General features: G+C 44.7%; 1 protein-coding gene across 2 annotated transcripts in view; it reads left to right on the forward strand.

Moving 5' to 3' along the window:
- wdr11 (WD repeat domain 11) overlaps nucleotides 1–15158 on the forward strand; it is a 226940-nt gene that overhangs the window by 17886 nt on the left and 193896 nt on the right. For both annotated transcript variants that reach the window (XM_014154429.2, XM_014154430.2), the window contains exons 2-4: nucleotides 326–437; nucleotides 4834–4987; nucleotides 7568–7741. In XM_014154429.2, the coding sequence (XP_014009904.1) occupies nucleotides 326–437; nucleotides 4834–4987; nucleotides 7568–7741 (440 nt within the window). The remainder of the gene's footprint in view (nucleotides 1–325; nucleotides 438–4833; nucleotides 4988–7567; nucleotides 7742–15158) is intronic.

Raw genomic sequence — 15158 nt, forward strand, 5'->3', positions numbered from 1 at the left:
AGTTTAGCTAGCGGACTCACTGCACATTTTCTTAGCATTCTTTTAATAGACGCCCAATGGGTTTTTTTTTTTTGCATTTCATTGGCGCCACCTTGTGTACTAAGCCGGTAATACATTTATCCTGGTATATGACGATATGAAAATCTGGATACCGTCTCACCCTAGAACATGCCGCTGCTGTAATGACCCCACTTTTCAAGCAGCTGTGTGCTGCCCTGTTGATAGGTTAAAATATACATTTTATCTTTGATGGATACGGTATACCCTGCTGCTGTGCGAGATAGGTTAGTTATATCTCCTATATTTTAAATCTCTTCTCTTCTAGGGGTTGGCAGGGGCTGATAGCCCAGGGATGTCACTCCAGCATCCTCATCATCGACCCAAAGACTTCCCAGACCATCCAGGTTCTGGAGAGACACAAAGCCAATGTGGTCAAGGTAAGTTCCAGTCAGGGTTTTTCAATATCATAATGGGAAAATCCCAGGAAGTAGCCTCTGCCTTTTTTTGAATATGTTGTTTGAGTGAATTCATAGCATGTAGCCTAGATTACATTTGCAAAAGTGAATGTAACCTATCGCAGGAGTAAACTATATTCATGTCTGGTTCTAAGTAAAAAGTCGGTTTTCAAGCGAAGTGGTATTTATCATCCAAAGTAAGAAAGTGGGTTCTCTCTGACCTTGGTGAGAGTAAGCTTTTTCTCTTTGTCAGCAAGATTCGGCCACGTTTCACTGTGTTTGGGCCAAAAAGCCACTGATAAAGTTTGCTTCAGCTCCCGAGTGGCGCAGCGGTCTCAGTGCAAGTCTTCACTACAGTCCCCGGTTCGAATCCAGGCTGTGTTACATCCGGCTGTGATTTGGAGTCCCGTAGGGCGGTGCACAATTGACCCAGCGTCGTCCGGGTTTGGCCGGGGTAGGCTGTCATTGTAAATAAGAATTTGTTCTTAACTGACTTGTCTAGTTAAATAAAGGTTATTTTTATTTCGATACTGTATTTAGAAGTTTTAATAGGGCCTACATTTTATTTTAGGTGGTATGGTCTTGATTTATGGACAACATTATTTTTATACATTTGATTTATCAACGTATAATTTAGTTGTAATGAGTCTTTTTGTTGAACATTTTTACTCCTTTTTAGCAACCATAGCAGATTTAAACTTGACTAAATCAAATAATGGTTCCGCTGATAACTTCTGACTCCTCTGTGAATTGCATGCGTACAAGTAACGGCTGTTTTCATTAAGAGCTTCATTAAAATGAAGCAGCCAAATGTAAAACCTTTCATTTCCCAAATGTAAAAATATCTTATTGTACAATGTATGCTACATTGTACAACATATTCTTGCAAATTAACAACAAAACAGTAACAAAAAACGCTATTTTGCTTTTCCATTTCATTTTCAAAACATTAACATTTTCTTTCAGTTAACAGTAGGCCCATTGTGGACTATTGTCAGCAAATTGTAGCGTCTCGCTAAAGTGGCGATCCTTGGGAATCTTGCACTGTTGACTTTCCACCAGTGACGTGGATTCACATTGAGTGATGGGGGGGAATGTCTCTCAAGTAGTTGTCCACCTTGTTTTCTGCCTCTCTCTCTCAAGTGCGGGGTTGTAGTCACACCAAGGAGTAACAGCATGGCGTTGTTGGCGCTCCCAAATAGGCTCTGAAGACCCAAGGCTTCCTGGCTCGATCAGTCACCCTCTGTCAGCAGCAGCGGGGCACACTCTCTCGGCTGCTGCGGCCTCTCCATTTGACCCAGTCGCATCTGTGTCAGTGGATGCCAAGTCCGCCAACTTGAGCAGCTTTGTTTTTGCGGTCACTCTCAGCTGGCAAAAGAAATCGCAGATGCTTGTGGCGATGGTCCAACATCAATGTGACGAGAGGTGCCATTTAAGGTCAGATGTTTTGCATCCACCTGTGAAGAATAAAATAAGTATTATATGATTTTGCATATCCTATCCTTCAAAAATATATTTTTTCATAAATGTGCAATTTATGGTTTTGCTTCTCCTAATACTTTCAATAAGACAATGACAATAACAATTGGCTGCTAATAGCCTATATACAATATAGCCTAATTTTATAGATTCATTCCTGCATGCGTTTTTCAGAGGGACTTCTGAACTCTAACACTCTCCTGCTTTTATCCACTCCACGGAAAAGATGTTTGCAGTAGGCTGAATGTGATGAGGTATATGTTGGTGATGGACATCTTTTGTATGACATGATGGTGGTTGCACATGTCAGGGTTGGCAAGACGGGCTTGATCTCCATCATTATTTGCCAGTGATCATCTGGGAGCTCGAGAGTTCTGCCTCTTGCAGCTTGGTGACGGTCCGGTTGAACAGCACGGCTGTCTCTGCTCCACCAACCTCTCAAACATGCCACACGCTGGAACTCGGTCTGTCTTTACAAGACTGGATCAGGTGGTGCTGCGGCAGCTGCATTTGGACTTGCTTGGCTCCTAGTGCCTTGGTGGCTGAGTTGGCTATGGTTAAAGTGCCTAACCAGTCTCTCAGCAGCAACAATAATACGACACATACATATTGAAGTCATCGTTGATGCGGAGTTGAAGTCTGCGTGCATAGCATGGCACCGAGTCCCAGGGGACGCAAGCAGGGGAATTGGCAGCCACAATGTTGCGTGCGTTGTCGTGGATGCATGCCAACACAGTCATTATGTCCCACGTCTCAACATCACTGGTCAGCTTCTCCCCGAGGTTGTCAGCTGTGTGTCTGACAGATAGACTCTGTGTCAGGAGGACCGTTGATTCCATTACCCAGTCAACGTCGCTGAAGTGGCAAGTCGTGGTAATTTAGATCTCGGTGGTCAGCACAGTACAACAGTCAGTTGTGAGAGCGAACTTGACGGCTGTGGCTAGCTTCACTTTCAGCACTTATATTTTTTCTCCTGGTAGTGCTTTTTGATTTCTATTTGTTATTGTACCTCGTGATGGCATGCAGTACTCTGGCTCAAGGTAACGAATTAACTCCCCTAAAGCCCTCGACCACACTGATTGGCATCATCACACTCAATCATTCTACACAACTGTGTGATCACCTCAGACGGCACGCATCAGTCTCCCCGCTAGCATCAATGTGATGGCACCCGGGTGTTTGTTCTTGATGTGATACATCATCGTGCTGGTACTGCTGCTGAATTTTATATATATATATATATAGCTCAAAAAAATAAAGGGAACACTAAAATAACACATCCTAGATCTGAATGAAATAATCTTATTAAATACTTTTTTCTTTACATAGTTGAATGTGCTGACAACAAAATCACACAAAAATAATCAATGGAAATCCAATTTATCAACCCATAGAGGTCTGGATTTGGAGTCGCACTCAAAATGAAAGTGGAAAACCACACTACAGGCTGATCCGACTTTGATGTAATGTCCTTAAAACAAGTCAAAATGAGGCTCAATAGTGTGTGTGGCCTCCACGTGCCTGTATGACCTCCCTACAACGCCTGGGCATGCTCCTGATGAGGTGGCGGATGGTCTCCTGAGGGATCTCCTCCCAGACCTGGACTAAAGCATCCGCCAACTCCTGGACAGTCTGTGGTGCAACGTGGCGTTGGTGGATGGAGCGAGACATGATGTCCCAGATGTGATCAATTGGATTCAGGTCTGGGGAACGGGCGGGCCAGTCCATAGCATCAATGCCTTCCTCTTGCAGGAACTGCTGACACACTCCAGCCACATGAGGTCTAGCATTGTCTTGCATTAGGAGGAACCCAGGGCCAACCGCACCAGCATATGGTCTCACAAGGGGTCTGAGGATCTCATCTCGGTACCTAATGGCAGTCAGGCTACCTCTGGCGAGCACATGGAGGGCTGTGCGGCCCTCCATGCTGGAGGATGTTGCAGGCAGCAGAACATGTTTCATTATTTATTTGAGGCTAAATATATTTTATTGATGTATTATATTAAGTTAAAATAAGTGTTCATTCAGTATTGTTAAAAAATCTGCCGATTTTTAATTGGTATCGGCTTTTTTTGGGTCCTCCAATAATCGGTATCGGCGTTGAAAAAAATCATAATCGGTCGACCTCTAGTATATACATATGAGATGAGTACTGCAAGATATGTAAACGTTATTAAAGTGACGAGTTCCATTTATTAAACTGGCCAGTGTTTAAGACTTTGTATATGGGCAGCAAACCCCCACCCCTGTGCCAAATTCTCTTTTATTGTTTAATTTTAATAATGTGTGTTTGAGTAAATTGATTTTATGATGTCGCCTACTTTGCCCCCAAAACCTCTTATTTTTTTTGGACAGGTTTACAGTATAATCTATCATGCCATATGGAATCAAAAGCATTCTTTATAATCAACAAAACATGCAAGTACTTTTCCTCTGCGTTTCTGATGAACATGCAGGTGTGTGTGGTCTGTTCTGCGTTTGGGTAGAAGGCCTTTTATGCTGACTGAGGAAGGTCTGTATTCAGCTATTGAGAATACAGCAGAACAGTTTCCCCATGTTACGGGTGATGCATATAGTTATTAGGCTCTAATTTGTCACTTTTTTAAACTTTTTTATATATGGGGGTTATATAGGATATCAGGGATGCAGCCACTCTCCAAAACCAGGTTTTAATAAGGCACCCTGCAGCACAGGAGTACTGTGTTTTAGCATTTAATTCCTCTAGCTGTCAGGGCCATATGCCTTTCCATGTAAAATTTTATTTGAAAGTTCAGCATGTGTAATTTGGTAGTCAATTGGGTTCTGGTTGTTTTTAATTGTGTGTTCTAGAGAGCTATGTTCAAATAGGCTAAACCATCTCACCTGCTCCCACTCTCTCCTTTTCTCTCTCTGCCTGCAGGTGAAATGGTCCAGGGAGAACTACCACCACAGCCTGAGCTCGCCCTACTCTCTGAGGCTGGCCTCTGCCGATTCAGCAGGGAAGATTATCGTGTGGGATGTGGTGAGTGGCACGGCCCACTGTGAGATCCAGGAGCACTCCAAACCTATCCAGGGTGAGAGCCAAACCTTGGAAAAGGACCACTGCTGCATTTATTACATCAACTTTGAGAAAGCGAGAGACCAAGAAATTACAACCTGTATCAATGATTTCCTTTCAAGTACATTAAGCCAAACCTCCCTGACATACATTTTGAATAATGAATAAATTAAAATTAGATATATCATAAACCCTGGGATAGTTTTTTTTCTTTTTCAGCAAGGTTATTATCCTCTTGAGCTGACAAATATCCTAGTCCCTGAAACCAAGCCATGAGGTAGAAGAAATTGTCCGTAGAGTTCCGAGACAGGATCGTGTTGAGGCACAGCTCTGGGTAAGAGTATCAAAAAATGTCTACAGCATTAAAGGTTCCCAAGAACAGTGGTGTCCATCATTCTTAAATGGAAGCCGTTTTGAACCACTAACACTTCCTAGAACTCTCACCAAGACAGTCGTGAAGAGGGCATGACAAAACCTTTTCCCCCTTAGGAGACTGAAAAGATTTGGCATGGGTCCCCAGATCCTCAAAAGGTTCTACAGCTGCACCATCGAGAGCATCCTGACCGGTTGCATCACCGCCTGGTGTGGCAACTGCTCGGCATATGACCGTAAGGCGCTGCAGAGGGTAGTGCTTACGGCCCAGTACATCACTGGGGCCAAGCTTCCTGCAATCCAGGACCAATATAATAGGTGGTGTCAGACGAAAGCCCATAAAACTGTCAGACTCCACTCACCCAAGTCATAGACTGTTTTTTTTCAGCTACGGCACGGCAGGCGATACCGGAGCGCCAAGTCTAGGACCAAAAGGCTCCTTAACAGCTTTTACCAAAGCGTAAGACTGCTGAAAAATTAATCGAATGGCCACAAATTATCTCTAACCTGTACCCCCGCACACTGACTCAATACCGGTACCCCCTAATATAGCCTCGTTATTATGTTACTTTTTATAATTTTTTACTTCAGTTTATTTGGTAAATATTTTCTTAACTCTTCTTGAACTGCACTGTTGGTTAAGGGCTTGTAAGTATTTCATGGTAAGGTCTACACTTGTATTCGGCTCGTGACAAATAGTTTGATTTGAACTGGCTGCCCGACCAGCTTGATATATCGTGGGGAGAAGTGCATTGGTCATGGAGGTGACAAAGAACCTGATTTTCACTTTGACAGAGCTCCAGAGTTTCTCAGTGGAGATGAGAGAACCTTCCAAAAGGACAACCATCTCTGTAGCACTCCACCAATCAGGCCAGACAGAAGCCACTCCTCAGTAAAAGGCACATGACAGCCTGCTTGGAGTTTGCCAAAAGGCACCTAAAGACTCTGACCATGAGAAACAAGATTCTCTGGTCTGATGAAACAAAGATTGAACTCTTTGGCCTGAATGCCAAGTGTCACATCTGGAGGAAACCTGGCACCACCCCTACAGTGAAGCATGGAGGTGGCAGCATCATGCTGTGGGGATGTTTGGCAGTGGCAGGGACTAGGAGCAAGTCAGGATTGAGGGAAAGATAAATGTAGCAAAGTACAAAGAGATACTGCTCCAGAGCACTCCGCACCAGTCTGAGGTCTAAGGGTCACCTTCCAACAGGACAACGACCCTAAGCAGACAGCCAAGACAACGCAGGAGTGGCTGCAGGACAAGTCTCTGAATGTCTTTTAGTGGTCCAGCCAGAGCCCGGACTTGAATACAATCGAACATCTCTGGAGAGACCTGAAAATAGCTGTGCAGCGACACTCCCCATCCAACCTGATAGAGCTTGAGAGGATCTGCAGAGAAGAATGAGAGAAACTCCCCAAATACTGCTGTGTGTGGTGTATACATTAGCAGTCAAAAGTTTGGACCCATACTCATTTGAAGGGTTTTTCTTTATTTTTACAATGTTCTACGTCGCCGGAGATGTTTGATCGGATTCAAGTCCGGGCTCTGGCTGGGCCACTCAAGGACAATTAATACATTTGCAAACATTTCTGAACATGTTTGCGTATTGTCATCATGGGCTGTTGTGTGTAGATTGAGAAATGTTTTGCTTAATCCATTTTAGAATAAGGCTGTGTGTAACGTAACAAAGTGGGGAAAAGTCAAGGAGTCTGATTACTTTCTGAATGCGCTGTATATATAAAACACAGGAAAATCACATTTTTGACTATCTGGCAGAAGTAAATTCATCCACAAACATTATTTCAAATATATCTTATATGCTCTTTTTCCTCTCGCTCTCTTTTTTTTCTCTCTCTGTCTCTCTCTGTCTCTCTCTGTCTCTCTCTGTCTCTCTCTGTCTCTCTCTGTCTCTCTCTGTCTCTCTCTGTCTCTCTCTGTCTCTCTCTGTCTCTCTCTGTCTCTCTCTGTCTCTCTCTGTCTCTCTCTGTCTCTCTCTGTCTCTCTCTGTCTCTCTCTCTGTCTCTCTCTGTCTCTGTCTCTGTCTCTCTCTCTGTCTCTGTCTCTCTCTGTCTCTGTCTCTGTCTCTCTCTCTGTCTCTCTCTCTGTCTCTCTCTCTGTCTCGCGCGCTCGCAATCTTTTTTTCCCTCTGTCTCTCTCTCTCTCTCTCTCTCTCGCAATCTTTTTTTCCCTCTCTCTCGCTCTTTTCCCTCTTGCTCTCAGATATGGACTGGTTGTGGACTCAGGACGCTTCACGTGATCTTCTCCTGGCCATCCATCCACCTAACTACATAGTCCTGTGGAACGGCGACACAGGGACCAAGCTGTGGAAGAAGAGCTATGCAGAGAACATCCTCTCCTTCTCTTTTGACCCCTTCGATCCATCCAACCTAGCATGTAAGCAGCAATCACCCACCTACTGTGCCGTGTTCTATAGATCTCTTTATCTAGTCTTGCTTTCTCTCACTCTTTCATACTATGTCAATCTCTGTTTTTTCAATCACTCCAACTCCTTAATCTCACAGGTTAAATGTTATTTGTAGCAGATTCCCTGCCTGCTTGTAGAAAGCTTCTCTTTCAGTTGGAAGTTAATCTTTGTTAATCATGTGGTAGATATTTACAGTCCATTTAATAATGTAAAAAAACAGGCATAAGGGCACAGTGGCATGTGCCGTCTCAGATTTGTATGTTTGCATGTATTTTTCTCTAATACTATGCATGTATGTATTGTGCAAGTTCTCCCACTTAAAAAGATGAGAGGCCTGTAATTTTCATCATAGGTACATGTCAACTATGACAGACAAAATGAGAAAACAAAATCCAGAAAATCACATTTTAGGATTTTTAATGAATTTATTTGCAAATTATGGTGGAAAATAAGTATTTGGTCACCTACAAGCAAGATTTCTGGCTCTCACAGACCTGTAACTTCTTCTTTAAGAGGCTCCTCTGTCCTCCACTCGTTACCTGTATTAATGGCACCTGTTTGAACTTGTTATCAGTATAAAAGACACCTGTCCACAACCTCAAACAGTCACACTCCAAACTCCACTATGGCCAAGACCAAAGAGCTGTCAAAGGACACCAGAAACAAAATTGTAGACCTGCACCAGGCTGGGAAGACTGAATCTGCAATAGGTAAGCAGCTTGGTTTGAAGAAATCAACTGTGGGAGCAATTATTAGGAAATGGAAGACATACAAGACCACTGATAATCTCCCTCGATCTGGGGCTCCACGCAAGATCTCACCCCGTGGGGTCAAAATGATCACAAGAACATTACATTACATTACATTTAAGTCATTTAGCAGACGCTCTTATCCAGAGCGACTCACAAATTGGTGCATTCACCTTATGATATCCAGTGGAACAACCACTTTACAATAGTGCATCTAAATCTTTTAAGGGGAGGGGGGGTTAGAAGGATTACTTTATCCTATCCTAGGTATTCCTTAAAGAGGTGGGGTTTCAGGTGTCTCCGGAAGGTGGTGATTGACTCCGCTGTCCTGGCGTCGTGAGGGAGCTTGTTCCACCATTGGGGTGCCAGGGCAGCGAACAGTTTTGACTGGGCTGAGCGGGAACTGTGCTTCCTCAGAGGTAGGGGGGCCAGCAGGCCAGTGGTGGATGAACGCAGTGCCCTTGTTTGGGTGTAGGGCCTGATCAGAGCCTGAAGGTATGGAGGTGCCGTTCCCTTCACAGCTCCGTAGGCAATCACCATGGTCTTGTAGCGGATGCGAGCTTCAACTGGAAGCCAGTGGAGAGAGCGGAGGAGCGGGGTGACGTGAGAGAACTTGGGAAGGTTGAACACCAGACGGGCTGCGGCGTTCTGGATGAGTTGTAGGGGTTTAATGGCACAGGCAGGGAGCCCAGCCAACAGCGAGTTGCAGTAATCCAGACGGGGAGATGACAAGTGCCTGGATTAGGACCTGCGCCGCTTCCTGTGTGAGGCAGGGTCGTACTCTGCGAATGTTGTAGAGCATGAACCTACAGGATCGGGTCACCGCCTTGATGTTAGTGGAGAACGACAGGGTGTTGTCCAGGATCACGCCAAGGTTCTTAGCACTCTGGGAGGAGGACACAAGGGAGTTGTCAACCGTGATGGCAAGATCATGGAACGGGCAGTCCTTCCCCGGGAGGAAGAGCAGCTCCGTCTTGCCGAGGTTCAGCTTGAGCTGGTGATCCGTCATCCACACTGATATGTCTGACAGACATGCAGAGATGCGATTCGCCGCCTGGTTATCAGAAGGGGGAAAGGAGAAGATTAATTGTGTGTCGTCTGCATAGCAATGATAGGAGAGACCATGTGAGGATATGACAGAGCCAAGTGACTTGGTGTATAGCGAGAATAGGAGAGGGCCTAGAACAGAGCCCTGGGGGACACCAGTGGTGAGAGCGCATGGTGCGGAGACAGATTCTCGCCACGCCACCTGGTAGAGCGACCTGTCAGGTAGGACGCAATCCAAGCGTGGGCCGCGCCGGAGATGCCAACTCGGAGAGGGTGGAGAGGAGGATCTGATGGTTCACAGTATCAAAGGCAGCAGATAGGTCTAGAAGGATGAGAGCAGAGGAGAGAGAGTTAGCTTTAGCAGTGCGGAGAGCCTCCGTGACACAGAGAAGAGCAGTCTCAGTTGAATGCCCAGTCTTGAAACCTGACTGATTAGGATCAAGAAGGTCATTCTGAGAGAGATAGCAGGAGAGCTGGCCAAGGACGGCACGTTCAAGAGTTTTGGAGAGAAAAGAAAGAAGGGATACTGGTCTGTAGTTGTTGACATCGGAGGGATCGAGTGTAGGTTTTTTCAGAAGGGGTGCAACTCTCGCTCTCTTGAAGACGGAAGGGACGTAGCCAGCGGTCAAGGATGAGTTGATGAGCGAGGTGAGGAAGGGGAGAAGGTCTCCGGAAATGGTCTGGAGAAGAGAGGAGGGGATAGGGTCAAGTGGGCAGGTTGTTGGGCGGCCGGCAGTCACAAGACGCGAGATTTCATCTGGAGAGAGAGGGGAGAAAGAGGTCAAAGCACAGGGTAGGGCAGTGTGAGCAGGACCAGCTGTGTCGTTTGACTTAGCAAACGAGGATCGGATATCGTCAACCTTCTTTTCAAAATGGTTGACGATGTCATCCGCAGAGAGGGAGGAGGGGGGAGGGGGAGGAGGATTCAGGAGGGAGGAGAAGGTAGCAAAGAGCTTCCTAGGGTTAGAGGCAGATGCTTGGAATTTAGAGTGGTAGAAAGTGGCTTTAGCAGCAGAGACAGAAGAGGAGAATGTAGAGAGGAGTGAGTGAAAGGATGCCAGGTCCGCAGGGAGGGGAGTTTTCCTCCATTTCCGCTCGGCTGCCCGGAGCCTTGTTCTGTGAGCTCGTAGTGAGTCGTCGAGCCACGGAGCAGGAGGGGAGGACCGAGCCGGCCTGGAGGATAGGGGACAGAGAAAATCAAAGGATGCAGAAAGGGAGGAGAGGAGGGTTGAGGAGGCAGAATCAGGAGATAGGTTGGAGAAGGTTTGAGCAGAGGGAAGAGATGATAGGATGGAAGAGGAGAGAGTAGCGGGAGAGAGAGAGCGAAGGTTGGGACGGCGCAATACCATCCGAGTAGGGGCAGAGTGAGAAGTGTTGGATGAGAGCAAGCGGGAAAAGGATACAAGGTAGTGGTCGGAGATTTGGAGGGGAGTTGCAATGAGATTAGTGGAAGAACAGCATCTAGTAAAGATGAGGTCAAGCGTATTGCCTGCCTTGTGAGTAGGGGGGGAAGGTGAGAGGGTGAGGTCAAAAGAGGAGAGGAGTGGAAAGAAGGAGGCAGAGAGGAATGAGTCAAAGGTAGACGTGGGGAGGTTAAAGTCACCCAGAACTGTGAGAGGTGAGCCATCCTCAGGAAAGGAACTTATCAAGGCGTCAAGCTCATTGATGAACTCTCCAAGGGAACCTGGAGGGCGATAAATGATAAGGATGTTAAGCTTGAAAGGGCTGGTAACTGTGACAGCATGGAATTCAAATGAGGAGATAGACAGATGGGTCAGGGGAGAAAGAGAGAATGTCCACTTGGGAGAGATGAGGATTCCAGTGCCACCACCCCGCTGGCTCGATGCTCTAGGGGTATGCGAGAACACGTGGGCAGACGAAGAGAGAGCAGTAGGAGTAGCAGTGTTATCTGTGGTAATCCATGTTTCGGAACGGTGAGCAAAAATCCCAGAACCACACGGGGGCACCTAGTGAATGAATGACCTGCAGAGAGCTGGGACCAAAGCAACAAAGCCTACCATCAGTAACACACTACGCCGCCAGGGACTCAAATCCTGCAGTACCAGACGTGTCCCCCTGCTTAAGCCAGTACATGTCCAGGCCCGTCTGAAGTTTGCAAGAGAGCATTTGGATGATCCAGAAGAGGATTGGGAGAATGTCATATGGTCAGATGAAACCAAAATAGAACTTTTTGGTAAAAACTCAACTCGTCGTGTTTGGAGGACAAAGAATGCTGAGTTGCATCTAAAGAACACCATACCTACTGTGAAGCATGGGGGTGGAAACATCATGCTTTGTGGCTGTTTTTCTGCAAAGGGACCAGGACGACTGATCCGTGTAAAGGAAAGAATGAATGGGGCCATGTATCGTGAGATTTTGAGTGAAAACCTCCTCCCATCAGCAAGGGCATTGAGGATGAAACTTGGCTGGGTCTTTCAGCATGACAATGATCCCAAACACACTGCCCGGGCAATGAAGGAGTGGCTTCGTAAGAAGCATTTCAAGGTCCTGGAGTGGCCTAGCCAATCTCCAGATCTCAACCCCATAGAAAATCTTTGGAGGGAGTTGAAAGTCCGTGTTGCCCAGCGACAGCCCCAAAACATCACTGCTCTAGAGGAGATCTGCATGGGGGAATGGGCCAAAATACCAGCAACAGTGTGTGAAAACCTTGTGAAGACTTACAGAAAACGTTTGACCTTTGTCATTGCCAACAAAGGGTATATAACAAAGTATTGAGAAACTTTTGTTATTGACCAAATACTTATTTTCCACCATAATTTGCAAATAAATTCATAAAAAATCCTACAATGTGATTTTCTGGATTTTTTTTCTTCTCATTTTGTCTGTCATAATTGAAGTGTACCTATGATGAAAATTACAGGCCTCTCTCATCTTTTTAAGTGGGAGAACTTGCACAATTGGTGGCTGACTAAATACTTTTTTGCCCCACTGTATGTATGTATGTATGTAATGTAATGTATGTATGTATGTATGTATGTATGTATGTATGTATGTATGTATGTATGTATGTATGTATGTATGTATTTTTGTCTAATACTACCAGGCACATAGATATTTTATGACGTTGGCTTTAGCTAGCCCAGATAGGTTCCCAATGTCATAATTAGCTACCAAGAAGCAACTTCAGGCTATCAATCAAGTAAGAGTAGCTAGCTTGGCTAACTGTCTTAGCTGGCATGCCTGCTGGCAAGGTTGGTAGACTTTTGAAAAGCAAGCAATAACTTAATGTACTGAATAAGACTCACATTCCTTTCAATCTTTTACCCAGATTTTAGCAGAGAAGCATATTTTGTGTCTTTCAAAAAATAACCACCAGTCAGGAGGATAAACAGAAGATGCTTAGATATGCAGAAAAATATACATTTTTACGTTATAGAGGCGGCGATATGTCTGTATTGGATTTTGATTGGCCAACACGTGTTAAAGTGATTTTTTTTTTTTTTTTTTTTTCCCCCTCTTCTGTTCTCCGTCAATAATCTGTATTCCTGAACGAAATTTGCCACCTCAGTTGAGAACTCCATTACCTAAATGGTCACTAGGTGACACTGCGATCGATTCACTAGTTGTCTTCCTAAAACAATTTTTTGGTTATTAGCATTATCACAAAGGCGCTTTTTGAAGTGACCGCTAAGAAATTCCACAAAGTTGTGAAGTGACAGTCGAGCCACAGAGAAAGATTAATTATGACCACTTTAGAATATTCAATAAAGGTGATTTAATCAAAACAAATATTTTCTTAGCTTTCCATCATTGTTTGCTATAAAAGATAGCAAACTAATTACATGGTAGCTAAGAGGCTAATATTTCATTTTTGTTGAAGGAGAAACAGAAGAAGATGGACAGAATTACGATTACAGATCCAACAGTCTCATTAAAAGTTAGAAATGCAGCATGTCCTCATTGAGTACCGAGCTGTGACACAACTTAAACCTAGCCACTCTCGTGTCTTAGCAACAGTTTTTACCTAGCTAGCTAACGTTACATTCCGACAACATTGACGCTCCAATATATTTGGGTTCTCAGCCACTTCTAAGCCAAATTCAAAATTTAATTCAAGCCAGATAGCCTTTATTGGAATTGTATCCGTTTCGTTAGTTGACTTTGTACCGTTACACAGAACCCAAACCGGCTTGCGCACGTGCGCTATCGTGCATACATTTATTTTGTCACCCTACACCAAACGCAATCACGACACGCAAGTTAAAATATCAAAACAAACTCTGAACCAATGACATACATTTTGGGACAGGTCGAAAAGCATTGAACATGTATGGCAATTTAGCTAGTTAGATTGCACTTGCTAGCTAATTTGTCCTATTTAGCTAGCTTGCTGTTGCAAGCTAATTTGTCCTGGGATATAAACATTGAGTTGTTATTTTACCTGAAATGCACAAGGTCCTCTAATCCGACAATTAATCCACACATAAAACGGCCAACCGAATCGTTTCTAGTCATCTCTCCTCTTTCCAGGCTTTTTCATCTTTGAACTTATATGGTGATTGGCATCTACACTTTCATAGTATTACCACGACAACCGGCAAAACATTTCGTCTTTCAATCACCCATGTGGGTATAACCAATCTGGAGATGGCACATGGGTTCCTGCTTCTATAAACCAATGAGATGGGAGAGGCAGGACTTGCAGCTCGATCTGTGTCAGAAATAGGAATGACTTCTATTTTAGGCCTTGGCAATGCAGACACTCGTTGGTGTGCGTGAGCAGTGTGGGTGCAATAATTGAATAACATGGTTTCCTAAATTTGTTGTGATGCTTGTGCACGTGACGTGTCTGGTCAGCATGTTAGTTGCTACCTCACGGGTTTGCAGCATCGCATTAGTGGAAACCAAGACTGTTCTCCGGGCAGGCCTGGTTGTAGCTAGATATGTTCGAGTCGCGTTGGAGACAATTGTAGCATTTTAGCTACCACTTTTCCTAACCTGCTGCTTAAGTTCTCCTAACCCAGGCCTGGGCAAAGGCCGGCCCAGGTGCCATATGCGGCCCGCAACCTGATTCAATACTGCCTGCGGAATCATGCTCAGATCACAAATCATTTTTGAGAAGTTTTGAAAAATGTATTTGTTATTCAAATGAAGAGCCCAATGAATACTCGCCTTTGTGTAATGATTTAACTCCCACCGCTTGTGGGACATTTATTTTGAAGGCACGTATAAATAACAACTGCACGAGGACTGACAGGCCGACGACACACGTCACTGTTAGAGATAGTAGCTAGCTAGAAATTGCGCAAAAATGTGTTTTTCTAAGAAAAGGTAGATAATGAATGTAGAGTGTTCCAGCAAGAGTGGACATCGAAAAATGTCTTTACTGAGGTGGCATGGAAAGCTGTGTGCTTAGTCTGCGAAGAGGACTTCGCTGTCTTGAAAGACTACAACTTGTCCCGACACAGAAATATAGGAATATGTCTTCTGAGCAGTAGGCAAGTGCATCGAAAGAGTTGCTTTCTCAGTTGCAAAAGCAGCAAGGTCTTTTCACAAAACTGATTTCAGCAAACGACAGAATTGCGAGAGCTAGCCACAAAATTGCTAAACATAGCAAGCCATTCGCTGA

This window comes from Salmo salar, chromosome ssa18, assembly GCF_905237065.1.
Source record: "Salmo salar chromosome ssa18, Ssal_v3.1, whole genome shotgun sequence".
Lineage (NCBI taxonomy): Eukaryota > Metazoa > Chordata > Actinopteri > Salmoniformes > Salmonidae > Salmo > Salmo salar.